This window comes from Conger conger, chromosome 19 (genome assembly GCF_963514075.1).
Source record: "Conger conger chromosome 19, fConCon1.1, whole genome shotgun sequence".
NCBI classification, from domain to species: Eukaryota; Metazoa; Chordata; class Actinopteri; order Anguilliformes; family Congridae; genus Conger; species Conger conger.
This window is the reverse complement of record NC_083778.1, coordinates 6,972,100-6,999,047: the sequence shown is the minus strand read 5'-3', so window position 1 is coordinate 6,999,047 and position 26,948 is coordinate 6,972,100. Positions and strand designations below refer to the sequence as shown.

Here is a 26,948-nt window from a genome sequence, read left to right as displayed (position 1 = left end):
GGCAACCTTGGTTCTCGAGTGCCAGAGATGGTCCTGGTTTTTGCTCCATCCAAACCTATAACTATGTAATATAATTATTTTTATTTAGTTTAATTAATCGGGTGTAGTGAATGCAGAAGAACATGTGCAACAGCCATTCAGAATATTCAGGCTCAGGCATTTCATCATCACCTATCGTGATTCCATCTACAAGCTCAGATGGAAGAAAAACATCACTGGCACTCCAAGACCAGGGTTGCCTACCCCTGGGTTAAGCCATTTTTAAAGTATGCTGTCTGCCAGCAATCATCAAATCTGTACCTGGAACCCAAATCCGGCCCTGGTTTTGAGTATTAGCTGAATAATGTGTGCTGGTGATTGGCCAGACTGCCTTCACACCTCACTCCCTGGTAAAGGGAGGGTGGGAAAACCAGCAGTTTCTCGGATCGCAAAGGACCGTGACTCGATGATCTCTGTGGTCAACAAACATTGCTTTGAGCCCGTGCACTAGAGCTCACAGTGCCGCAGGAGACGACAGACCCCACCCCTCTGGCAGGTACCTTGGACGATGAAGCTGCTGACCCGTTTGAAGGCGCGGGAGTGGTCGTAGGCCTTAGCGCGCACCGCGGCGCGGGTCAGCGTGAGGAAGAAGCCCTTCAGGCTGTACAGCTCGAAGGAGGAGAGCCCCGGCAGCCACAGCCCCTGGTGGTGGAAGAAGGTAGCGCGCTGGCGAAAGCCCTCCCCCGAACTCCAGCGCTCCAACCGCAGGCGGCGCCCCTCCCCCACGCACAGGAAGTAGTTGGGCCGCTCGGCAGACTCTAGGGAGATGACGGGGAGGCCTACGGCCACAAAGGAAGCACAGCTCTCAAAAGAGGAAGCACAGCTCTCAAAAGAGGAAGCACAGCTCTCAAAAGAGGAAGCACAATTCTCAGAACAGGAAGCACAGCTCTCAACAGGAAGCACAGCTCTCAAAACAGGAAGCACAGCTCTCAACAGGAAGCACAGCTCTCAAAACAGGAAGCACAGCTCTCAAAACAGGAAACACAGCTCTCAAAACTGGAAGCACAGCTCTCAAAACAGGAAGCACTACTCTCCAAACAGGAAGCACTACTCTCACATTGATTTCTGATTGGCTGTTTGTCAGTATGTGTATTTTGCCAGAAGACTGCAGCAATAGAGAGAGGTCCAACTCAGAGGCTCATTTTTTCGTGGTAACAATAAATACTTCTCCTACATTACAAATTGTGCAAGGCTGAATGCTTTGTTACCCAAGTGAAAAATTGGACATCATGTACAGCCGAAACTCGACTCTGTACCAGTATAATTCAAATAGAGCCGCTTTACTATCTTAGGTGCTTATGTTTCTCCTTGTAACGAGTGGCTGAGGTATTTTTATGAGCTGATGAGGAGAGGAGATATGGCCTGGCTGGTTTCAGTAACAGGCTTGAGCAGCGAGGTGCTCAGCTCAGTTCTCAGAACTTGCTTTATTAAGAGAGCTGTGTGTTTTCACTGTCGGCTTCAGGAAAGAGCCACACAAATTGAATTAGCCTCTGGACCAGAAGCTAACCTCTGTAACCTCTGACCCTTTCTCTGGCCTCTGACGTGTTCTGTGTGAGAGATGGGCATTGGTCTTACACAGTGTGTAAGAGTGTTCTCCATTTTTTACAGAGGGAAGGAGAGATACAGAGTGAAGTAAAGAGATAAGGAGGACAGGAGGAAGGAGAGATAAAGGGAAGGCAATTGATACAGTGGGCAGGATAGAGATTGGAATTGAAATAAAGAGATAAGAAGGGAAGGAGAGAAGGAGAGATAACAGGAAGGAGGTGGATGCAGTGAGAGGGAGAGATGGAGAGAGATAACGGGAAGGAGATGGATACAGTGGGAAGGAGAGAGGGAGAGAGGGAAGGAGATGGAGAGAGGGAGAGAGGGAAGGAGATGGGTACAGTGAGAAAGAGGGAGAGAGGGAAGGAGATGGGTACAGTGAGAAAGAGAGGGAGAGAGGGAAGGAGATGGATACAGTGGGAAAGAGAGAGAAAGAGGGAAGGAGATGGAAACAGTGGGAAGGAGAGAGGGAGAGAGGGAAGGAGATGGAAACAGTGGGAAAGAGAGGGACAGAGGGAAGGAGAGAGGGAGAGAGGGAAGGAGATGGAAACAGAGGGAAGGAGAGAGAAAGAGGGAAGGAGATGGAAACAGTGGGAAGGAGAGGGAGAGAGGGAAGGAGATGGAAACAGTGGGAAAGAGAGGGACAGAGGAAAGGAGAGAGGGAGAGAGGGAAGGAGATGGAAACAGAGGGAAGGAGAGAGGGAGAGAGGGGTATGCACTGGGACTCACGGGAGAAGCGGTCTTTGTGAAGCCCGGCGGTGATCATGAAGTTGAAGAGCACGGTGGCAGGCCCCCCCGAGGTGCTGGTTTTGGGCAGGGGAAGGACCTCCCCGCTGGTCCGGTTAGCGCCCAGCACGGTGTCGTTGAAGGCCACGCTGGACAGCGTGTAGGGTCCCTCTCCCAGCTCTGAGGACCAGATCAATCACACGCGTGCACAGCCAACACATCCACTTTAGTAATGAAAGAAAAAGTTAAAATTTTCAGAACGTCCCCGTATAAGAGCAGTCACTCTGCAGTCCCCCAGCCGAGCTGCGCAGACCTGACTGAAAGATTCTTCCCGACCCATTTCTTTCACACATCCCAGCTCCACACTAAGCTCCGTAAAGTGCAGCAGGATACTCTACCTTGGTTGTAGTATTCGCAGTCATAAGCTGAAAAGAAGACACAAGATCTTATTTGGGTGGAGATTCACAAAAGCGTTTGGCAGCTTCTGTGCAGAGCATAAAAGCATGTGCATTCACATAACATTTATATTTGCCTTCTCCACACTACCTTATGTCGATATACACGTGGTCATCTTCACTGTGTAGAAAAGAACATCCCCCATCTGGCCGCTATTGGGTAATGCTAGCTAACTACGCTAATGATAACGGCTATTGCTGCTAATCTTATCGCACCCCAGAGTGCGTCTTACCAAGTATTACGTGCTAAAGTAGTGGAACGTTGCTGAGCAGGAGCGTGTCTGGGCACCATTTTGGGGGGATGTATTGGGGCGAGGGGGGCATACTCACGGCAGACAGTGGGGCTTCTCCACTGGACGGTGATGCCATGTTGGCAGCACTTATGGGCATAGGCTCCGACGCTGGTGCACAGGCACTCACAGTCCCCGCCCCGGTTACAGTTGCAGGTGTCAGTCAGGCAGTTCTTGTAGAACCAGGTCACATCCACCTGGGGGGAAACGGCCAGTGGTCAGAGAAACATTCAGCCCAACACTGACAACCTGGATTGATTCTTTAGTGGCGCGAGTCGGACTCTGAATCGAATCGGGACTGAGCCCGTGCCGGCTGTGGCTGGACGATGTGTCAGCCAGGGGGGTGACCGGCCAGGGGGGTGACCGGCCAGATTCGGGTGGGGCTCATCCGTGCACGAGAGGAACAGTGCCTTACCTGGTTGAGCCACCCAGCAGCCCAGATGTCTTTGGTCGACTCTTTGTCAGAGAGGTGACTGCTGGGAATGGTGGTGGGATTTCTAGAATTATCTTTGCTTGAAATATGTGACCGCATCAGAACAGGCTAAAATTCTGCTTTCAGGCCGGGGGAAGAGTGGGAAACAGGGCTTCGAAAATCCAAACAGGCCCAAATCTGAGATGACAACACCACCTAGTGGTAAGACCGGTGACTTTACATAAAGGAAAGGTGGCAAACATAGTCCCACACATTTTGTGCGTGCTCAGGCACAGCTGAGCTTCATCTGCACCAGCGTGCCCGAGACGTGTTCTGTGACATGAGGCGTGTCGCGTCTCTTCTGGGGAACATCCTACCTGTTCTAGGGGTGATGCGTGCATTGTGGGTGTGAGGCGTGCTCCCGGAGTGAAGTCTTAGTGAAGTCTCCTGATGCAGCCGAGTCCAGCCGGTTTTCACAGTTTCCCCGCCCCCCCCCCCCAACCCTCCCCTCCCGTGACCCACTGCTTTCTCCCGGAGCTCAGTGCCCCAGGCGGCTGCCCCCCCCCGCCCTCCCCCCGCGGTGAAGAGGCTTTCAGGGGACAGAACGGGCCTTTGTACCCACCACATTGTGACACGGCGCGAAGACGTCACTGTACAGCAGGGCGCACTCTCTCTTGGCGTACGGCTGCCTGGCCAGATCTCCTTCACATGGCCGCTTCACCACAAAATCACTCTCACACTGAGGGCAGGGGGGCACAAAGGAGGGGGGGGGGGGGGGTTATGCCAATCATCTTAAACTCAGCTGGGCGGGGGGGGGGGATCTGATGTGTTAAACTTGATAAAAAAAGTTTCTGTTTTGGATTTAGCCGATTTTTCAAGAACAACATAATCTCAATCTATAGTATCTGACTCTGAAAAATTTAAATATTTAAATTATTTTAAAGGGACTTGGGAACCCTGATAGACAGATTTCATCCAGCAAGGGCTCACGTACCAACCCACCTAAAACAAAGAAATCATTTCAATTTAGAGGCGACTCACTGGCCTGGATGCTTTTGTGAATGAGGGTCAAACAGAATCATTGCCTGATTTATACTGGTGTCCCCCTGGGACCACACAATACACAGTGAGCTATTGGAAAGGATGAAAGCAGTGTACCAGATATATTTGAAAGAGAAATGGGGACACTTAAGGAGCTGGGAAATGGGCGGTGGAAACTATTCACTCATGAGTCGCACAAAATAACCTAATGAACAATTAAATCATTGAACAAATTAAAATGTGTTAAAAGTCCTGGCATCCCATTCTCGGAGAAGGGGATTGGACCACACTTAAACGACAATACTTCTGATAGGCCTGTCCTTGTTTCTGTTGCCTCTGTGACTGACCTGCCCGAGGGCCCAGCTGTCACCGAAGGCCTGGGGGTTGCTGACCTCCAGGTGGCCGGAGGTGGTCATGTCATTGGCCGTCACCGTGTCGAAGTTCCCACACATGCCCGTCAGCCGGCCCTGCGGTGTGGGAGACAAACACTCATCCTCCGCTTCCATACTCAGCCTGGGGTCGGCAGAAATCCACTCAAATGGTATTGCGTTACGAAATATAAATTGAGAAGTACCTCCCAAGTGAATGTTTTTCGTTAAAACTACAGTCAAACTGGTGAAGGAGTAAGCAGGTCCCTGCTCCTCAAAAAGAGGTCCTTGAGGACGGAGAACTGGTGGTTTTGCTGGTCAGGTATGACGACAGTTCTCTAATTGTGCAGTTAATTACCCGGGAGAAAAGAGCTAGATTTGAGGCTCAATATCATTTCCACGCAGTGGTGCACATCCCCATTTGACGTGCCCCTCCTCATTTGACATGAGTTAAATCAACTCCCCCCGAAACATCAGTTTCACTCGTGTATACTGTACGTCATATCGCGGAAGCTAGTGCTCGTCTTTAACTGCCTTCCCGCTGCTTCCTCCGAGGCAGCAGAGGGCGCTCACCTTCCACTGGGGCCCGGCGCGGACGTGCACGGTGGTCTTCTTGTCCCACAGGATTGTGATTTCTTGCTTGGGGAAGTGAACCACAGTGTAGTATCCAGCCCCCAACATCTGGAACTCAAAACCCTTCCCAACCACTGTGGACACACTCTGGAACGGCAGAAACAAGGACATGCCTATTAATAACAACAACTAATATCGAATTATAGATACACTGACGCACCAATCCTCTCCTTTTGAGGGACACTGACCGGCTTGCCCGAGTTGTCACTGAAGTAGATTTTCGTGAGCCCCACGTAGATGACCAGGTACTTCATACAGACGATTCCACTCTCATAGCAGTCTTTGTTTTGGGTGGTGATGGAGATCTCCGTGTCATTGATGCTCTGAAATTATAAAAAAATAAATAAAAAAAAGTATTATCAATTACACTCAGTGACATCGCTTAGTGTTCTGTTTGTGTGTTTATCAGTAAACTAATTTGAGGCAGTTGAAGCAGTTTCCATGGGAAAATAAAGCCCAGATAACCCTCTCTCTCCCCACAGGGCCGGCTTCTCAGTACTCTGTGACCTTTACTGGAATTTCCACCGGTGTTCGGAGAAAGCCGTGACGTGCCCGGCAGCAGAGCCCGCTCTTTCACTGCTGACCCCAGGGGAGCCCTTCAGACTCACCAGATCCAGATCAAAACCTTTCAAACGGGGCCATCCTGAGCGGCTGGACACGGACACGGTCTGGGGGAAGCGACTCAAGTAAGCCTGCTGACAGTAAGCCTCAGTAAGCCTGCTCCCTGCCCGCGCCTGGGCACGCCGTCAAGTCAAGCGCCGGCTCCTCGGGAAACGGTCCCAAAACTGTCCTGCGAGGACGCGGGGCGCTAACACGCCCCAACAGACTCTACATTTGAGCCTTCCCCAGGCCGGGACCGGCTGCTTTAAGGTGTAAGATCACAAATATTTTCATGTACCGGTCACTAGTTCTAGAACACCGACAGAATTTAAATAAAAAATAAATTAAAAAAACTGTCAAAATGTAAACAGCCTATTCTTCAAAGGGTTAAAAAACAAAAACTACCAGAACCGCCGCAACCACCACGCCACCACCACGCTCACACAAACGCGCTTGCGCAAAAGCGTGTAATGGCCCCGTACCTGTTCCCGGCACTTAACAAGGTTTTATTTAGTTATTTTTTAAAAGGTGCCCCTTGCAGAGTGGTGAAAGGTCTGGGAATAGCCTGCAGACTGGCGGAACAGAGTTTCTCTTTGTGCGGTGTGTTTGTCCAGCGGATTTGACATTTGCTGGGGTTGCATTACAGCAATCCTGTTCTAATTAAAAAAAAGCTTCTGATTTTCCCAAGATTAGGAGCGCCGAGAACAGGCCCAGATCTTTTTTCCAAGTGATTCAATCTGCCCCGGTGGCTCTGAGGGATGGGTTTCTGGATCATTCTGTCTGGGCTCACATCACCTCCCCTCCCTCCCCACACCCAATTCACATGGGAGCTCCAAATTAACATCCCCCTAATGGCCTAAGGTTTCAGATAGGCACAGATATTTTTTCCAGCTGTAGGCATTAGTGGCAGTTATCCCCACCACATTCAAATGTCATTAACGGTCAGTGAAAGGAAACCATTTACCAATGCGATCACAAAACAAACACGGAATTGCGCCGAGTCATTTTTCGCCAGAGGAAAGGAGCAGAGCTAACGGATTAACAGTTTGAAATTGTTTGAAGGAGGAGCGCTTTCACCGCCCCGCTCGTACCTTGACCAAGTAGACCTGGCAGTCGCTGACGTAGTCGTACTCCAGACCGTCGAAGGTGTGGTAGTGGCGGTCGCTGTAGGCAGTGCAGACGGCGGGGCAGGGGAAGTGGGTGCAGTTGAAAAACCCGCGATGGCAAACGCTGGTGGGGGGGGACAGATCGAGGTGCGGGTTTAGTCAGCTCTGGCTTAATTGTGATAAGTGAGGAGCTAACCCCATACTGTAGCATCTGTAGCAGGGCATAGCTAATGCTAACCCCATACTGGAGCATTTGTAGCAGGGTATGTTTAGTTCTAACCCTGTACTGTATCATCTGTTGCAGGGAGTGGCTAACGCTCACCCCATATACTGTATCATCTGTTGCAGGACTTGACTAATGTTAACCCCATACTGTACCATCTGTAGCAGGGTGTGGCAAATCCTAAGACCATACTGTACCACCTGTAAGAGGGTGTGGCTAATGCTAACTCCATACTGTATCATCTGTAGCAGGACGTGGCTAACACTAAAACCATATGGTACCATACTGTACCATCTGTAGCAGGGCGTGGCTAACGCTAACTCCAAAATACCATCTTTAGCACGGCATGGCTAATGCTAACCCTATACTGTACCATCTGTAGCAGGGCATAGCTAACGCTGACTTCATACTGTCATATCTGTTTCAGGGCGTGGCTAATAGCAAACCCCATACTGTACCATCTATAACAGGGCTTGGCTAATGCTTAAACCATAGTGTAATGTCTGTGGCAGGGTGTGGCTAACGCTAACCCCATACTGTACCATCTATAACAGGGCTTGGCTAAGGCTTAAACCATACTGTAATGTCTGTGGCAGGGTGTGGCTAACGCTAACCCCACACTGTACCATCTGTAGCAGGGCGTGGCTAACGCTAACCCCATACTGTACCATCTGTAGCAGGGCGTGGCTAACGCTAACCCCATACTGTACCATCTGTAGCAGGGCGTGGCTAACGCTAACCCCATACTGTACCATCAGTCGCAGGGCGTGGCTAACGCTAACCCCATACTGTACCATCTGTAGCAGGACGTGGCCACAGTTTCTCCAGGCAGGTAGTCCAGGCCCAGCCATGCACAGGGGCAGTTCTCTGGGAAGTAGCACTCTCCATTGTGCCGGACCAGCCTGTGGAAGAACCGCGCAGAGAGGTTAAGCATGCTTCCCACAGCGCCCTCTGCAGGCCCTCTGCATGACACTCTGGGCCATCACCTTTCAAAAGGGCGAGAGCATTTCCTGCCCTTTAAGGCAGTTAGTCACGTCTTCATTATCTGCACTGGGGTGGCGATTTGTCCACCATTCATTCTGGCGGCTTTAAGTTGCCTCTTTGTGCCACACCTGAGTGCTTCTTCACAAAAGGAGAGCCTGTGTCTGGGGCCTTTTCAGATCCTGTCCTGTAAGTGATGAGGTGGGAGAGGGGGGGAGAGGGGCATTCGCGGTCCTCAAAACCAGGTGAATGCAGAGCTCCCTTGTGACCGGAACACCTGTGGATGTTGCCAGGTCGCGGCTGGCCCGCGGCCCGATCTGTTCTGATGCAAGGGGAGCGGGCGGGGTGCCAGGCCGGATCGTTTCGGGTGGCGGCTGTGGAAGTAACCTCGCCGGAATGCCGTGTCCTTCTTCAAACACCTTTTGTTTGGCGCCCCCTGGTCTTTGCACCGAGTACTACGCCGCCCTTTCCTGGCATTTTACTCAACCACCTGCTCTTTTCCGGCATCTCACCCACATCCACGTGAAGCTCTTCTTTCCTTACCCGCTCTTACAAGTGCTCCCTCTAGAGGTGGCCGGGGGGAATGGCAGGTGATCGTGTTCCTGCGAAGCCCCTGAAGCAGAGTGAATTTTTGACAAAAGATTTTTTTTTTCCCAAAGCACTCAGAACCAGGGTCATTAAAGTGGTCTGGCTGTGAGCAGCACCGTCATTGGCTCCTCCTGACCTGCGACAGGTCCTGCATTTCGGTCCTTATCCACCAGGGGTCACTGCAGGCAGTGTAACCGCAGTGATCTTTGGCGAACGTCAAAGAGCTCAGGGTTTCTCAGGGGGCTCAGAGTAGGGGCAGGTATGTGAACCATCCCAGCTCCCACACACAGGCTACTGTAGGAGAGACCGAGGGACACAGAGACAGACAGACAGACAGACAGACACGGACAGATCGACTCCTACCCTGCAGGGCAGCCGCACCCGGGCACGCAGGGGGTCATGGGCGGGCAGGTGAGATTCATCATCAGGTTCCGGCAGGTGACCTCGCAGGCGATGCCCAAACGGGGCGCCCCCCCGTTCCGCACACTGCAGCTGTAGTACACTTTCCCTGGGGGGCACTCACCATGCTCTGGCTCTGCATCAGACATTACATTTCATTACATTGCATTATTAGCATTTGGCAGATGCTCTTATCCAGAGTGACGTACAGTTGATTCGACTAAGCAGGAGACAATCCTTCCCTGGAGCAACGCAGGGTTAAGGGCCTTGCTCAAGGGCCCGACGGCTGTGCGGATCTTATTGTGGCTACACCGGGAATCGAACCGCTGACCTTGCGGGTCCCAGTCATGTACCTTAACCTTAACCACTACGCTACAGGCCGCCCCTATCACACACACCTAGGGCCTGTGGGTAGTCGCTGAAGCAGCCATTTAAAAATGTTACTGCCTGTCCGGTCGGAAAGAATACTAAACATGCAAAGAACGGGTTACCTCTTTCCTCGGGCACACACTCCATCTGCCCGTTTCTGCAAAGGCTGTTGGGCAAAGAGAGACATCACTACGACAGTACACGGCAGATGACAGTCAGTGCTAATGTCCCAGAATTCCTGTGGGATGGGCTGCGTGAGGTTTAAAAAAACATTTTTTTTAAATGTCTGAGTAAAATGTGGCCGTGCGGGCTCACCAGGGTCCGGAGGAGCTGAAGGACACCTCTCCAGGCTGGAATACCGAGCCCATGAAGTAACAGTGACACTGGGACCTGTGCAGACAAAAAGGGGACGAAAAACAAACACGGCCATCATGTACCACGGCTGTCACCCGCCACAGACCCAGAGGGCGCAGAGGCCCAGAGGCTGTGGGTTGGCCCTAATCCAGAGTGGAAATCGGCCGAGAAGAAGCAGCCGAGAAGAAGCAGCCGAGAAGAAGCAGCCGAGGAGAAGCAGCCGAGAAGAAGCAGTCGAGAAGAAGCAGCCGAGAAGAAGCGGCCGAGAAGAAGGCAGCCGAGAAGAAGGCAGCCGAGAAGAAGGCAGCCGAGAAGAAGCAGCCGAGAAGAAGGCAGCCGAGAAGAAGGCAGCCGAGAAGAAGGCAGCCGAGAAGAAGCAGCCGAGAAGAAGGCAGCCGAGAAGAAGGCAGCCGAGAAGAAGGCAGCCGAGAAGAAGCAGCCGAGAAGAAGCAGCCGAGAAGAAGGCAGCCGAGAAGAAGCAGCCTAGAAGAAGCAGCCGAGGAGAAGCAGCCGAGAAGAAGCAGCCGAGAAGAAGCAGCCGAGGAGAAGCAGCCGAGAAGAAGCAGTCGAGAAGAAGCAGCCGAGAAGAAGCGGCCGAGAAGAAGCGGCCGAGAAGAAGCGGCCGAGAAGAAGCAGCCGAGGAGAAGCAGCCGAGAAGAAGCGGCCGAGGAGAAGCGGCCGAGAAGAAGCGGCCGAGGAGAAGCGGCCGAGGAGAAGCAGCCGAGGAGAAGCAGCCGAGAAGAAGCAGCCGAGGAGAAGCAGCCGAGGAGAAGCAGCCGAGGAGAAGCGGTCGAGAAGAAGCGGCCGAGAAGAAGCAGCCGAGGAGAAGCAGCCGAGGAGAAGCAGCCGAGGAGAAGCGGCCGAGAAGGCCGCGTCGCTCACGCCTGCACGCAGCGCTGTCGCACGTCGTCGTAGAAGCTCCCCTTCGCACAGCTGCAGCCCTCTTCGCAGTCGTCGTCGTCGTCGTCATCATCATCGTCTCCCTTGGGGCAGACCTCCCCGCTGGACAGCGACTGGCACGTCCGCCCGCACGTGGAGGTGCAGGAGTCGTACATCATCCCGCCCAGGCACACCATCCCTGCACACAGAGCGCCGCCGTTTAACCCCGGCATCCTCGTTTCTGGAGACGCGCGTCTCGGGATCGGATTTCGAGCGGTCTTTCGAGCATTTGACCTCACGTCATGCAGAGCACCAGAAAAGAAACAAACGGCGCGTTTCTACAGTTTCTACATACGTTGCTACCACAGGAACCAGTATAGATACGCTAGCAAATCATTATAGTGAACGCACAAATCTGATCTGATCGCTTGTAAATAACAGTGAATAACGAATGACAATTACTCGTATGATTTGCCTGCGGCAGGGATCCGCAAATCTGACCCTGGCTTACTTACTTTCTGGTTAATTAACTTAACAATTACTCCTACTGATTGGCCAGACTGGCTTCACACCTGACCCCCAGGTAAAAAGGAGGGTGGAAAACCAGCAGTTCTCCGCTCTCGAGGACCGTGATTCCACATACGGGAAGGGCACGGTGGTGCTTACATACACTCAGGGATGCCAACCCCTGCCCTCCAGATTTACTCCTTTAGAAACACACGGTAGTGTCCTTCCTCTGAGAAGCAGCGGATAAAGGCCTTTTAGCGGGCGGATGTGTGGCCCCTCCCGGAGGACACCCACCGCACTCGGAGACGCGGGCCCTGAAGTTGACGGGCGCGCGGTGCTTGGCGCAGATCCGGGCGTAGTGCGCCAGGGCGGTGCAGAGGCAGGGCCGCCCGCAGCGGCAGGCCTGGAAGCGGCACTGCTGGTGGTACGCGCCCGGGCTGACGTAGCCGTGGCAGGGCCGGAACAGCTCCTCGGAGATCGCGTCGCATATGGAGGCGTAGAACACTGCAACACAGGGCCATCGGCCGGCTGTGAGAGGACCGCCATCGCCTTTACACAGCAGTCGCTCCACAGCAAGCACTTTAGTGGTGTATTTTAGCCTTTGCTAAATGAGACTAAATATTGGCAATCACGTGACATGGTTTGACTCGTTTCAAGATTTGCCAATTGGGTAAGACATTTTCACTGACAGTACGGTACCATAAAGCAAGCTCAGAGAAAAAAACGGGTCCCTGATCAACATTGCTTCTCTGAGAATACTGGGTGAATATGGGCCCAGGGCTATGTGCAGACCCCCTTCAGGCCCATACAGAGTGGATGACTTGCTTGGCTGAAGCTGAGGGCTGGCAGTGAGCTGGAGGGCGGTACCGTTCTGCTGGTTCATCTCGCAGGGGTCGATGATGGGCACGTTGATGGGAGTGGTGCAGGCCGAGGAGACCTTCCAGGCGTTGGCATGGAGCTGGGGCGTGCCCTCGATCATTCCTGAGGGAGACCTGGAGGAGAGAGAGTGCAACAGGACTGAGCACTCCACATCTGGGGTCGGCTGGGCACGAGTGACAGGCTCGTCCCTTGACTTTTTGGGGGCAAAAAATAATTGAGGGGGCCCTCCGAAATATTGGCACCTTCTGATTCTTCCGCTTGGAAAGCAATGCTGCTGTGGGCCCTAGGCACAGTGCCTGGTCTGCGGACGTAGCCTCCCCTGGTTGGCATGGTGTTGTCATTACATGACATTACATTACAGGCATTTAGCAGACTCTCTTATCCAGAGCGACATACAATGACGTCCACTTGGCTATGTCAGTATGTGTATTTGATGCGTCCGTGAAAGCGACTACACTTGTTATTTGGTTTAAGGGCCAGCATCCTAGCCCAAACCCAGCACAACCCCTGCCCTGCCCTGCCCTGCCCAGCCCAGCCCAGCCCAGCCCAGCCCAGCCCTGCCCTGCCCTGCCCTGCCCTGCCCAGCCCAGCCCAGCCCAGCCCAGCCCAGCCCCGCCCTGGCCAGCCCAGCCCTGCCCTGCCCTGCCCTGCCCTGCCCAGCCCAGCCCAGCCCCGCCCTGGCCAGCCCAGCCCTGCCCTGCCCTGCCCTGCCCTGCCCTGCCCTGCCCTGCCCAGCCCCGCCCAGCCCCGCCCTGGCCAGCCCAGCCCTGCCCAGCCCCGCCCTGCCCAGCTCTGCCCTGCCCCGCCCCGCCCTGGCCACAGCGGGTGCGTGCGGTCGAGGCAGAGCCACTCACAGGAAGTCGTCGCGCAGGTTGCCGTTGAAGGTGCCGCAGAGCCCCAGCGTCTGGCCCTTCCAGCTGCTGTCCAGCTGCAGGTAGAGCCGGCCCCCGCTGCGGTCGAACTGCAGCCGCAGGCCGAACACCGTCTTCAGCAGCATGAACTCGGAGCTCAGCCTCCGCACCGTCACCGTGTCTGAGAAACGCCACAAAGTACAACTCCACTTTATTATCCTTAACGGGTAAACGGATTCATTCAATTTGTGAGGAAGCATAAAACCTGGAGACTCTGGGCTCTTTCCAGTCACTTATCTTTCACCTCCTGTCTCCTTATTTTCCGGAAATCAATCGAGGTCCGCCATCTTTAAGGAAATTCCAAGCCAAAAATTTTATTGAGCAAGGAAACTTGAGCGCGTCCTTCTGTGCAAGTATTTTTTCAGAATGTGTGATGTATAAATTATTGACCTGTGGATCAACCTCTCCCCATCTGCCACGCATACGACTGACGTTTGAAGAAGCAAGGACATTCCGTTTGCCTAATTGCCTAACTCACATTCTCTATTCACGTTCACGTCTTAACTTCCTTTTCTTGACTCTTTTTCTAACCTCTCCCAACGGGTGGAGCGAGGAGCGGGAAAAGGAGCAAGGAAAGGAACAAGGAGGTGAAGAATAAGGGATTGGAAAGAGCCCTCTGTGGTTCTCCAGGCACAGAGCTGAGGGCCCTGACTCAGGGGTGGAAGGTCGTAGGCTGGGCGTACCATCGCTGTACGGCAGGCTGGCGGCCTGGTTGATGCCAATCAGGACCTCGCCTTCCCTGGTGAGCGTCACTTGCCGGCTGACGTCCTCTTCCACCACGAGCGTGACCGAGTGCATGCAGGCGTACTCCTGGCTCTGCAGGAACAATGGTGACCGCTGACACTGCTCTCCCATTGGCTTGTCACCACTCTCACTTGTCTCCAATTGGCTCGTCACTACTCTCACTGCTCTCCCATTGGCCCGTCACCTACCCTTACAGCTCTCCCATTGGCTCTTTGAAAAACTCTCAACTCCTGCCCCATTTGCCTTGACAAGATGGGGGGGGAAAAAACTGTACATTCTGTTCATTTAGGCTGTTACTTTCCCTCCAGACAGGAGTAGCCAGCAGTGTGTTCATTCTGGATTTGAACACATCACAGGATTCTGCTTGAACTGCAGAGCGTACAACCAGGCCGAGCACCGTTCCACACGTTCTGCATTCTTCATTGACCTTAAACTCAGACACCAGACACCAGTGAGTAAAATGACTTGAGAAGGGACCGTTGTCCCAGGGCTCAGCGGGACGGGGGCTTACCTCTCCGCAGGGAACGTACTGCAGCGTGAGCGTGAATCGCCCGCTCCCCCGGCTCTTCGCCAGAACGTACTGGCAAGCGCCGCTGTGCAGGAACATCCGCCCGTCGAACGTGCTGACGTGGGAGTCGCCCGTCACCGAGCACTCCGCTGGAACACAGACACGCCCCCCTCAGCACCACTCTGACCCCATGATACGCCCCCCAAGCACCACTCTGACCCTGTGACACGCCTCCCTGGGCTGCCACTCTGACTCTGTGACACGCCCCCCTGGGCTGCCACTCTGCCTCTGTGACACGCCCCCCTGGGCTGCCACTCTGCCTCTGTGACACGCCCCCCAAGCACCACTCTGTCTCTGTGACACGCCCCCCAAGCACCACTCTGACCCTGTGACACGCCCCCCTCAGCACCACTCTGACTCTGTGACACGCCCCCCTCAGCACCACTCTGACCCTGTGACACGCCCCCTCAGCACCACTCTGACCCTGTGACACGCCCCCTCAGCACCACTCTGCCTCTGTGACACGCCCCCTCAGCACCACTCTGACCCTGTGACACGCCCCCTCAGCACCACTCTGCCTCTGTGTGACACCACAACTGCTGGTGTGGGGCTGGTGTCGGAGCCATAGCTAACAAAGCCCATGGACGCATTGAAAAGATAAATATAAAATGACCAGGTTCTATTGATGGGTCTCACAGCTTAGGGCTGACAATAGAGACACACGCAAATTTAATTCTGGACATGTTTAAAAGTTGGTATGGGGCTCGCTCGCACTGTTTCCTACATAAGTGAGCGTTATGGTCTCTGATCGAAACCGGCCTGAGCCAGGGCTCACCGTGGCCGGCTGCCCCACAGAGGCATAATTGGCTCAGGAATACAGGAGGGATACAGCCGGCGGGGTTATAGCGTTGTTCATTGCCTGCGCAACTCCTGCTGGCCATCCGGGTGCCCATGGCTGACTCTCGCATATATGAGTGGGTCTCCTCCACCCCTACTCTGCACAGCCGTGTCTTGCGGCTGCAGTGTGAACAGAAACGGCTGGCTGGCTGGGGTGCATGTTTTGGAGGAGAGTCGCGGGTTACCTTAACTGTCCCAAGCTGGCCGAGGGGCCGTATATGAGCATGCTTGTACAGGGTTGCTCAATTGGACATTCCAAATTCGGGCGGGATGGAGATCAAGGTGCCAAAGATGGGATTACCTGTGCAGTTGGTTTCTGTGCAGTTCCATATTCCACCCATGCAGACACTAAAATCAGTGAATCACAAACGTATCAGACACAAATAAAATGCATTACATGCAAAATGTAAACGGAGGATATGAATTGTATATCAAACAGAAACAAAATATGAAGTCTAATGGTTGGTAATGGTAAGTGTGATGGTTTGTTAGCAAGGTTGGAAATGGTAGGTGTAATGGTTTGTTACATTAATGGCATTTGGCGATGCTCTTATCCAGAGCGACGTACAGTTGATTAGACTAAGCAGGAGACAATCCTTCCCTGGAGCAATGCAGGGTTAAGGGCCTTGCTCAAGGGCCTAACGGCTGTGTGGATCTTATTGTGGCTACACCACCGACCTAGCGTGTCCCAGTCGTTTACCTTAACCACTACGCTATAGGCCGCCCTTAGCAAGGTTGGTAATGGGAAGTGTGTTGGTGTGTTTGTATGCTCAGTAAACGCTGAGTCTGGAGTCTTACCACACACTGCATCCCTGCTCTAGCACATGGCCCAGAGGGAAAGCAGAGCCGTGGTACACACAGGGGCACTGAGACACAGAGATACACGTCCCGTTCTGCAGGATCAGTCCTGAAACACACACACACAGTTGAGAATGGGCTTAAAATGCACTATTAGTCATCAACCATTAAAATTCTTAACTATGAATTTAATACCCAATGTAATACATTCACACACACTGACGTGAACACACACACACACACACACACACACACACACACACACACACACAGCGTTTCTCACCATCCGGGCAGTAGCAGCCGTCCAGGCAGTGCAGGTTGCTCCCCAGGCACTCCTTCTCAAAGGTGCAGGTTGGAGGACAGCAGCTGATGCAGTCTCTGTGCACGAAGCTGTCCTCACAACCGTCAGCTGGGAAAACACACTAGAGCGTAACTCCTCACAACCGTCAGCTGGGAAAACCCACTACAGCGCAACTCCCCACAACCGTCAGCTGGGAAAACAGACTACAGCGTAACTCCTCACAACCGTCAGCTGGGAAAACACACTAAAGCATAACTCTCCTCGTAAACGTCATCTGGGAAAATGCACTACAGCGTAACTCCTCACAACAGTCAGCTGGGAAAACACACTACAGCGTAACTCCCCACAACCATCAGCTGGGAAAACATACTACAACGTAACTTCCCACAACCGTCAGCTGGAAAAACACACTACAGCATAACTCCCCACAACCGTCAGCTGGGAAAACACACTACAGAGTAACTCCTCGCAACAGTCAGCTGGGAAAACACACTACAGCGTAACTCCTCACAACAGTCAGCTGGGAAAACACACTACAGCGTAACTCCCCACAACCATCAGCTGGGAAAACACACTAAAGCGTAACTCTCCTCGTAACCGTCATCTGGGAAAATGCACTACAGCATAACTCCTTGCAACAGTCAGCTGGGAAAAACACTACAGCGTAACTTCCCACAACCAGCAGCTGGGAAGACACACTATAGTGTAACTTCCCACAACCATCAGCTTGGAAAACACACTCTCGTGTAACTTCCCACAACCGTCAGCTGGGAAAACACTGAAAACACTATAGCGTAACAACAGGCAATTAGCCACTGCGTTGCCCAGGGTATGGGAGGGCATAGTGCCCTGTTGGAAGAGGTAGGGCATGTTGTAGGACACTTACAGCACTGCGGGAAGCTGTCTCTCCACTCTCTCACAGGGTAGCCCACGTGCGAGCAGGCCCTGGTGTACTCTACCAGAGTCCGGCAAAACGTGTCCTCATCGTCCGCCCTGTCGCACAACAGGAAGTCTCATTTTGCACAGAATTCTGGGTATTTCTCAAGCATATTCATGAGCAGAGGCTGAGTGACAGGGTTGGGGGCGGAGCTGAGGCTGAGTGACTGGAGTGAGGGGGCGGGGTACAGGCTGAGTGACAGGAGTGGGGGCGGAGCAGAGGGTGAGTGATAGGAGTTGGGGGGGCGGGGTACAGGCTGAGTGACAGGAGTGGGGGCGGAGCAGAGGCTGAGTGACAGGAGTGAGGGGGCGGAGCAGAGGGTGAGTGATAGGAGTGGGGGCGGAGCAGAGAGGACTTACAGACATAAGTCTGAGACGCAGCTGGCCACGTAGGGGTTTGGGTCAATGTTCTCATGGCAGGACAGGAAGGGGAAGAACAGGAGGGCGCTGCACTTCTCAATGGCATCCTGAACAAACACAGGCACGTGAACACACACACGCGTGTACACACACAGACAAACACATGTGCACACGCATGAACATACTAAAGATCGAATACACCTACAGGCTTGTGCGAGTGAGCGCAGTGTATGAAAGCAATTTGTGAGGACATTGTGTGAGCTCAGTGTACCAACACTCACGTCCATGTGCGAATCAGAGTTGCAGGGGCTGGGGAACTCCTCCTCCACAGACCTGCAGTGTCTCTCCTGGGGCAGCTGTACCACCCAACTGTTCCCGAAATCAGCAATATCCTCCGTCTGCACATCTGCAAGTGCCGTAAAACCTCTGGTCACAGGGACTCACTCTCAGCAACTCACTCACAGGGACTCACTCTCAGGGACTCACTCACAGGGACTCATTCACAGGGACTCACTCACTCACAGGGACTCTCTCACTCACAGGGACTCACTCACTCTCAGGGACTCACTCACTCACAGGGACTCACTCACTCACAGGGACTCACTCTCAAGGACTCACTCACAGGGACTCACTCTCAGGGACTCACTCACTCACAGGGACTCACTCTCAGGGACTCACTCACTCACAGGGACTCACTCACTGGGATTCACTCACAGGGACACACTCACAGGGACTCACTCACAGCGACTCACTCACTCACAGGGACTCGCTCACTCACAGGGACTCACTTACAGGGACTCGCTCACTAACAGGGACTCACAAAGACTTGTGCTTGCTCTGTGTCACAGTGCAGGCAAAACAAACCTCAAAAACACCCAGCCAAAAGCAGGCTGGGGCAGTGGTCAAGCTTTTCTGTGTTTTGGGTCGGCCCAAAGACTGCCCCCCCCTTCCTTTCCACCGCACAAAGCCCCAGTCCTGTCCCACGCCCCTAATCGGCTACATTGCGTCTCGCTACAGAAATAATCGGCCCAAATTTGGCGACGACTGATTGGGGCGAAGCTGCAGCAGGGCCCGCCGGTCTCACTGTAGCTGGTGGTGAGGTCATCCGATCCGTCGTCGTTGTAGTTCCCACAAAGCCCGCAGGCCCGGCCTTTGTGCTCGTCCGTCATCCTGATGTACACCCCCGAGCCCCCGTCCCAGGCCAGCGAGAACCCGAACGTGCTCTTCACCAGGATGTAGTCCGCCAGCCGCTCCAGGAACACGTTGTGGATCGTCTGCGGCAAACTCAGTCTGCCCCCCGGGAAAATGAGAGGGAGAACAGCCCCGTCAGGAAGGCCCATCTAGAGGTTTACACACACGCACACACCTTCTCCATCTCCCTCCCTCCAAAGTCACTTCTGGTGCTCGCAGAGTCACAGAGGCAGAGATAGGAAGGGTAACACGATACCTGCGGCCTGAATGCCGTCTCGGCCCTTTCGCATAGAAAATAACACATTCTGAAGCTTGCCACAGAGAATGGATCTTGTGGCAGAGAATAGCCCCTACAGAATGACATCATCAATGCGAGACAGTCTGGAGCAAGTCAAGACTGTCTATGCTTAATCTTGGAATGTTGGCATTTATCCCTTTCTTACTCATGGGCAGATGATGGACAGAAACAGCAATAGCAACACGGACAACAGATAAAAACTTCAAGGCAATCTTGACTTTGGAAAGAGTGAAAAGATAAAAAAAGCCTTTGTTATTGAAATATGTTCTTGAAGAGACAAATGGCAAACACAAACACCGTGTGTCATTATCGAATTGCTATCTAGCTGACACTATTTAGCTGACGCTTTTATCCAAACTGACGTACAGTTGATTAGACTAAGCAGGAGATAATCCTCCCCTGGAGCAATGCAGGGTTAAGGGCCTTGCTCAACATTCATATTTGCTGCCATCAAATTGAAAGTCACATGGCGTGAAAAGTGAAAGAAGAGCTGTTCCAGGTTTAAACAGGGCTCTGAAGAGGTGCATTTACACATTTCTGCTGAGACACTCGGCAGTGCCACCTGCTGGTCGCTCTCTGCGCCTGCCCGGCCGAGGGCTGTTGCGCGAGGGCGGCCTGTAGCGTTGTGGTTAAGGTACAGGACTTGGCGGTTCCAATCCCGGTGTAGCCACAATAAGACGCACAGCCGTTGGGCCCTTGAGCAAGGCCCTTAACCCTGCATTGCTCCAGGGGAGGATCGTCTCCTGCTTAGTCTGATCAACTGTACGTCGCTCTGGATAAGAGCGTCAAATGACATTAACGTGATGTAATGTAAGCCGCACTCACCGGACTCCGGCCCGTTTGACCTGGAAGCCCGTGATGAGGAGCTCCTCCTCGTTGGGGAAGTGGAGGCTGAGGGAACGGGTGCAGGAGTACACCGAGCCCCTGCAGTTCCGGCTGTTGTGGACCTGCCGTGGAGGAGGAGGAGGAGGGGGGGAGTGAGGCGGTTACTGGGGGATTACCTCTGAGAACCCCCAACCCCCACCCCCCTCAGCGCCAACTGCCACCAGCTTTTATAGGGAGCTGTGACTGACATCTGCTCAAATTGGCATTCCTCAAGAAAAAAAAACAACCCTGAGTTCACTTTCTGCAATTACTCAGCTTTTTTTTTTTTTCAGAAGGGATTTCCATTGACGGTGTCGGTGGCCGAGTATTCAATACTGCTTTGTTTGCCGACTTTCTTTTTCAGAATGAGTCAATCAAAGAAACAGGGATCATTTTAAACCAAATTAAGACTTGGCTTATGCTTGAGAACTCATGCATTACTCAAGAAATACCTTCATTTGAATGAATTTCTGTTTTGCCGCAGACTTCTGAATAGCTGTACTGTATTCACCCACCAAGCAGTCTCCTCTATTTCCGTACTTGTATACAGTTTACATATATTTTTGTTTACCATGTTCCTACAGAGCGTCAGTCTTTCTGTACCCTGTGTATAGACCTTCTATAGGTGTACTGTGGTTCGATAGAGCGGCAGTCTTACCCACACAGTGTAGTGTGTTTCTATAGACCACCAGTCTTACCCACACAGTGTACTGTGGTTCGATAGAGCGGCAGTCTTACCCACACAGTGTACTGTGTTTCTATAGACTACCAGTCTTACCCACACAGTGTACTGTGTTTCTATAGACCACCAGTCTTACCCACACAGTGTACTGTGTTTCTATAGAGAGGCAGTCTTACCCACACTGTGTACTGTGTTTCTATAGACCACCAGTCTTATCCACACAATGTACTGTGTTTCTATAGACCACCAGTCTTACCCACACTGTGTACTGTGTTTCTATAGACTACCAATCTTACCCACACTGTGTACTGTGGTTCTATAGACCACCAGTCTTACCCACACTGTGTACTGTGTTTCTATAGACTACCAGTCTTACCCACACTGTGTACTGTGGTTCTATAGACCACCAGTCTTACCCACACAGTGTACTGTGTTTCTGTAGAGTGGCAGTCTTACCCACACTGTGTACTGTGTTTCTATAGACCACCAGTCTTACCCACACTGTGTACTGTGGTTCTATAGACCACCAGTCTTACCCACACAGTGTACTGTGTTTCTATAGAGCGACAGTCTTACCCACACAGTGTACTGTGTTTCTATAGAGCGGCAGTCATACCCACACAGTGTACTGTGTTTCTATAGAGCGGCAGTCTTACCCACACAGTGTACTGTGTTTCTGTAGAGCGGCAGTCTTACCCACACAGTGTACTGTGTTTCTATAGAGCAGCAGTCTTACCCACACTGTGTACTGTGGTTCTGTGGAGCGGCAGTCTTTAGCGAGGATGTAAGAGCAGGCCCCAGGGAAGTAGTAGTAGATTCCATCAAAGGTTTCAAAGTGGTGCTGTCCCCACGACCTACAGATCCCGTCTCTGTCCTGCCCGATGTTTGGAACTGCATTACAAAATGCAAAAACAAAACAGCTCTGTGCATTTAAAATATTATATCCATCCATGTGAATCAGCTCAATTAAACGCGGGGTAAGGGTACACATCTCGACGACACCACACTAACCCTCAAAATGTTAAGTGGCTACTCAAACGTTTTAACATTTCTTCGGTTTTTTTTTAATGAGATGGTAATATGTGGTTATGAGACCTTTCTGTTCATTCATCTGGTTGGATATTCCAGCAGTGCATTGAAGCTGAAGTGTTTTGCTCAATAGTGGTCACACCCTACAGGTCATAGGTCAGCTGTTTGCGATTGTGGGAGTTACACACAGTCAGTCCCCAATAGCAGCAGTACTTTTGACCAAATTCAAATGGTTAAAATGTTAGCAAGCCAACGAAAAAGGAATTTGAACTTCTTATGGTCTAATGAATACATGGACCGACATTAGCTTCGGAGGTAAGAGAGGTCGTCTGGCAGTCGGAGGGTTGCTGCCCGCCCAGTTGAAGTGTCACCCTCTCCGTGTGTGTGAATGGGTGAATTGTACCAAGTGTAAAGCATCAATCGTAAAGCGCTTTGGGTAAAAGCCGCATCAATGCAATCCATTTACCATTTCCCAATACACAGAATTCACACGATTCTTATGATGTCGACCCCGCATGGGAAAGCTTCTAACAGCTGTAAAAGTCACGGTTAAGCCAACAGAGAAACCCAACCCCATCCTCCTAATGAGCACTTAGGCCTGCATCGGTGAGAAGTGTCTGCCAGGCCACCTGCCAAGCGGAAGATAACGTTACCTTCTGCGGACACTTGATCAAAACACCCCCAATGACCAGTGGCGGTGAACAGGACGGGCCTTTCTAATTACTGAGCGATTAGCGTTTCCCATCGGCAGATGAAGTGCCGCGTAATCAATCCGTCGGCACAACTGGACCGGAGGGGCGGGGGGCGCGGGGGGCGGATGCAAGAACGCCTCTCCCCGTCTCACAAGTTCCGTTGGCAAGGCGATCCGTTGTTTCCGTTGTCATGGCGATCCAGCCCTGAAGTCACCGCGGAGAGCTAATGTGTGCTCGGCGCCAGTCACCTTATAGACGACTGCTGGGTCTGATGTCGGGGCCCGACAGGGTGACTGGGCACCTCAACGCAACCACCTACAGCAGTATTACAACCTGCATGGAGCCGTGCCACTAGGCCATTTCCCGGTAAGCAAGAGGATGTTGCTTTATGGAGGGGAATTCCTCCATAAGATTCACTTTTCTACTTGCGGAAGAGTAGCCATTCTCCGGTTTAAAATTTGTAGCGAGTGAAGAGATATAGCCCCTATATCTACTGTGCATACTCAAAGTACCTGCTTTGCTAGAGACTACAACGACTGGGTAGGCTTCCACGTGTTTCAAGGCAGGATGTCCGAAGCGGACAGATTTGTAATGACCCACCTACTGTATTTCTTCGAAAATGAGGAACGGTGGAGGTGTACATCATCTGCCCATTTGCCCTGCGATATCATATCATTTGCCCTGCGATATCATATCTGTACAAAAATTGCTTCGGCCAGCCACACAGAGACTTAATCAGTGACACCTTTATCTGCTGAATGAGTGGAAAGTTATTTCGCGGTGGAATTCCTCCTGAAGATCTGAAGCAATGGGGCAATTGTTCAGCGCTCTGAGATTACAATCAAAGCGTGTTGGAGAGTGAGGCCTCGTTCCAGTGCTGCCTAGCAGCGTCTAAAAGGGAGAAAGAGAGTCCAAGCAGGCCACAGCACCACAGACATGGACACCGGATCTATCAGGCTGTACCCTGGCATCCTGGGGTAAGGATGAACGCCGTCTCTGGTGGTCAAAGTACGAATGCAGGGACCTCAGTACGGGCACCTCACAACTCGGTTTCGGGTGAGTCCCTTTTCGCCTTGGCCTGTAAGCCGCAGTGGTGGCCAATGGATACACACACTCGCCTGGCCCCGTATATATATATATATATATATATATATATATATATATATATATACCGTATATTTAGGCCTGTTTTCTACACAGACTTGACTTAGCAGTGGGGAGTTCAAGGTGGATATCTGTGGAGGGAAGATGGACAAGTCTGTCCAAAGGTGGGCAGAGGTATCCCAAATGAGAGAGGCAGACAGCAGCCAGCCGTTTCGGGTGATTGTGATGGACTGGATTCGGAAGATGAGATCAGCATGATTATGAGTATGAAGAGGGGTACAGGGTGTCTGTGACAGAGCTGAAGAGGGGTACAGGGTGTTTGTGACGGACCTGAAGAGGGGTACTGTGTCTTTTTGAGGGAAGGGAAGAGGCACTCACTGATCTGACAGCGGTCTCCCAGGCCCTGGAACTGTGAGCAGTCACACTCTCCCCCTTCTCTGCACCAGCCGCCATTAAGGCACTCACAGTTCTCTGCAGAGAGAGAGAGAGAGAGAGAGAGAGAGAGAGAGAGAGAGGGAGAGACAAGCAGTCTTATCCACCAATCAGAGGCAGGCACAGCAACAGTGAACACATCAACAGTATTCTATGGCTGAACCGGAGACCTGTCCTTAAAGAAATTAAATTAAATGAATAATAATTACAATAATAATAGAATAATAGCATACAAATAGGATTATAAAACCAGCATTGTTGTTACAATAATAATATAATAATAATAATGATAACAAAACAATCACAGTTTGTACAGGGTTGCTGACTGTCATCCAATTTACTACTACTAATCCCATAATTCCATTCTGCACCATGGCCCTTTCTGCCCTGTGATCCCATTTCTACCTGTAATCCTCTCTGCTTTCGCCCTGATTGAGGGAAGTGGGGAAAAGCACATGAGCAGGACAGAGTCCTTTAAAAGTCTGTTTGGCAGCACCTGATATTAAGAAAAACTGCTTTTTGTGTAAAAAAAGTGGTTAGAGCAGAGATCCTTAACACAGTGCAGGGGTTGAGTAGAGATCCCTAACACAGTGCAGGGGTGAGAGCAGAAACCCCTAACACAGTGCAGGGGTTGAGTAGAGATCCCTAACACAGTGCAGGGGTTGAGCAGAGATCCCTAACACAGTGCAGGGGTTGAGCAGAAATCCCTAACACAGTGCAGGGGTTGAGCAGAAATCCCTAACACAGTGCAGGGGTTAGAGAAGAGATCCTTAACACAGTGCAGGGGTTGAGCAGAGATTCCTAACACAGTGCAGGGGTTAGAGCAGAGATCCCTAACACAGTGCAGGGGTTCAGCAGAGATCCCTAACATGGTGGTTTACCTGCGGACAAGTCACGGGCAGTGTAGTTGCGAAAGACACTTCTTGGAAGGGCCGCTTCTGACAGCAGGGGGGTAAATGTCTGCAGAAACAAAAGGCAAATTCAAAAAAGAAATGACCACAATTTTCTCCAAAATTAGGCAGTTGCTCATGTTCCTTGCTGTATCGTCCTCTGCCAGTTCAAAACATTGCAGCCAAGCATGCCCTCTCCCTCCTCTTAAACATTTTAATGCTACAGTTCACCAGTTACATCCACACAGACATGAGTCGGAGGAGGACACTTCATGTGAAAACTGCGGGCAAGACTGCGAACAACAGAACAACAGACACCCCGCTGCCTATGGACCCTCCCTCCCCAGGCAAAGCGGGAGCCAATTAGGTGCTGTCCTGCAAGGACCCCGGGCACTGACAACATAACTTGTTGACAACATAAGTGTTAATCTGCCAATAGGGAGGCCTGTAGCATATTGGTTAAGGTACATGACTGACTGGGACCCGCAAGGTCGGTGGTTCTAATCCCGGTGTAGCCACAATAAGATCCGCGCAGCCGTTGGGCCCTTGAGCAAGGCCCTTAACCCTGCATTGCTCCAGGGGAGGATTGTCTGCTGCTTAGTCTAAATCAACTGTACGTCGCTCTGGATAAGAGCGTCTGCCAAATGCCAATAATGTAATGTACTTTAATATGGAGTTGACTGATGTGAGCGAAGAGGGTTGCGGCTATGATGACTGGTGATGTGCGTTCAGCAAGGCCAATGTTACGTTGCTAACCTTCCCCGACATGTTCGCCACAAACATTCAGTCTTTCACTCTTTCACTGACACTGAAAACGGCTGCCGAACAGGAAGACGATGAGAACAAGCAAACCGTTGTTCATATAAATGTAATAAACATCTTATTAGTCCCAAACTAGGTTTCTCATCGGGATTATCCGTATTGATTAAAGCCACGTCTTCGGCGAACAGGGCAGATGTTCCATTTTGAAAATGGGTCAACGGTAATCGTGAGAAGGCTTCGCCGAGAACGTTCACCTTGTTGAACGCATGCAGGGTGTCAGGACTGTAGATGTAGGGAAAAAGACCGTTCCTGCTACTGTGCTGTTTGTGGCGCACACAAGGAGGCCTTTGTGAGACTCAGGTGTGCCTCCGTATTCGGGTGCACCTTGCCCACCCCCCACCCCCCACACTTTTCTCTTAGGTATACCTCCCCTTGGAAGAGATCTGGTTTCTGCCGAAGTGCATTAAACCTCCGCCTGCAGGGAGAGAGGGAAATGCTGGGTTACTGAAACAGTCCCGACCCAGCCCCCTACCCAGCGTCCTCTCAGTAACACATTTATGCACATTCAAGAAACCAGCGCTGAGCTGTAAGACGTTGATACTGCTCTTAATGGTCCATTCAAAGAAAAGGACAACACTTGAAAATAAAATAAAATACATTTTAAAAAACAGTTTTCATAATGAGGCCTAAAACCTTATTTTTGCTCTCAAGAAGAAAATATAAGATTATTTTAAGCTAATTTGCTTGACAAGTGACTTTTTCCCTCACCTCATTGGCAGTAATTTTGATCTTATTTGGCAAAATATGATTTTAGTCTTATTTTTTTTCCAGTGAAAATAGCTGTGACCTGAAAAGCAACTTGTGGAATAAGATAATGTGTGAATGGGATGGGATGTGGAAATGCATACTGTAAATCACCTGCTGCAGGATAATAATAATAATAATAATAATAATAATAATAATAATAATAATCTCTGTGTAGCATTATTATGAATAAAAAATGAACCAGGGAGAAGTAGATGCAAAAATGAAACATTTTATAGCAAAACAAGATATATTAATAAAACAAAATTATAAGACAAAATAGAAACCAATGATTTTAAAAAAACTGTCCTAACTGTCCAAGGAGTCTTCAGCCTTCTCTTATAATTACCTGTT

General features: G+C 51.5%; 1 protein-coding gene across 1 annotated transcript in view; it reads right to left on the bottom strand.

Moving 5' to 3' along the window:
* Positions 1 to 26,563, bottom strand: part of otogl (otogelin-like) — a 47,879-nt gene extending 21,316 nt beyond the window's left edge. The window contains exons 1-32 of the mRNA XM_061229839.1: positions 26,559 to 26,563; positions 26,217 to 26,265; positions 25,020 to 25,098; positions 24,085 to 24,177; positions 21,618 to 21,772; positions 20,161 to 20,282; positions 18,931 to 19,136; positions 18,128 to 18,252; positions 17,847 to 17,953; positions 17,437 to 17,543; positions 16,533 to 16,658; positions 16,250 to 16,358; positions 15,753 to 15,799; positions 14,558 to 14,703; positions 13,986 to 14,118; positions 13,246 to 13,423; positions 12,380 to 12,504; positions 11,807 to 12,016; positions 11,009 to 11,204; positions 10,088 to 10,162; positions 9,895 to 9,938; positions 9,368 to 9,539; positions 8,230 to 8,337; positions 7,198 to 7,336; positions 5,695 to 5,829; positions 5,447 to 5,593; positions 4,853 to 4,972; positions 4,087 to 4,203; positions 3,093 to 3,249; positions 2,706 to 2,732; positions 2,311 to 2,487; positions 540 to 818 (exon numbers count right to left, since the gene is read on the bottom strand). Coding sequence (XP_061085823.1) covers positions 540 to 818; positions 2,311 to 2,487; positions 2,706 to 2,732; positions 3,093 to 3,249; positions 4,087 to 4,203; positions 4,853 to 4,972; positions 5,447 to 5,593; positions 5,695 to 5,829; positions 7,198 to 7,336; positions 8,230 to 8,337; positions 9,368 to 9,539; positions 9,895 to 9,938; positions 10,088 to 10,162; positions 11,009 to 11,204; positions 11,807 to 12,016; positions 12,380 to 12,504; positions 13,246 to 13,423; positions 13,986 to 14,118; positions 14,558 to 14,703; positions 15,753 to 15,799; positions 16,250 to 16,358; positions 16,533 to 16,658; positions 17,437 to 17,543; positions 17,847 to 17,953; positions 18,128 to 18,252; positions 18,931 to 19,136; positions 20,161 to 20,282; positions 21,618 to 21,772; positions 24,085 to 24,177; positions 25,020 to 25,098; positions 26,217 to 26,265; positions 26,559 to 26,563 — 4,015 coding nt within the window. The remainder of the gene's footprint in view (positions 1 to 539; positions 819 to 2,310; positions 2,488 to 2,705; positions 2,733 to 3,092; positions 3,250 to 4,086; positions 4,204 to 4,852; positions 4,973 to 5,446; positions 5,594 to 5,694; positions 5,830 to 7,197; positions 7,337 to 8,229; positions 8,338 to 9,367; positions 9,540 to 9,894; positions 9,939 to 10,087; positions 10,163 to 11,008; positions 11,205 to 11,806; positions 12,017 to 12,379; positions 12,505 to 13,245; positions 13,424 to 13,985; positions 14,119 to 14,557; positions 14,704 to 15,752; positions 15,800 to 16,249; positions 16,359 to 16,532; positions 16,659 to 17,436; positions 17,544 to 17,846; positions 17,954 to 18,127; positions 18,253 to 18,930; positions 19,137 to 20,160; positions 20,283 to 21,617; positions 21,773 to 24,084; positions 24,178 to 25,019; positions 25,099 to 26,216; positions 26,266 to 26,558) is intronic.
* Positions 26,564 to 26,948: the final 385 nt, after the last annotated feature.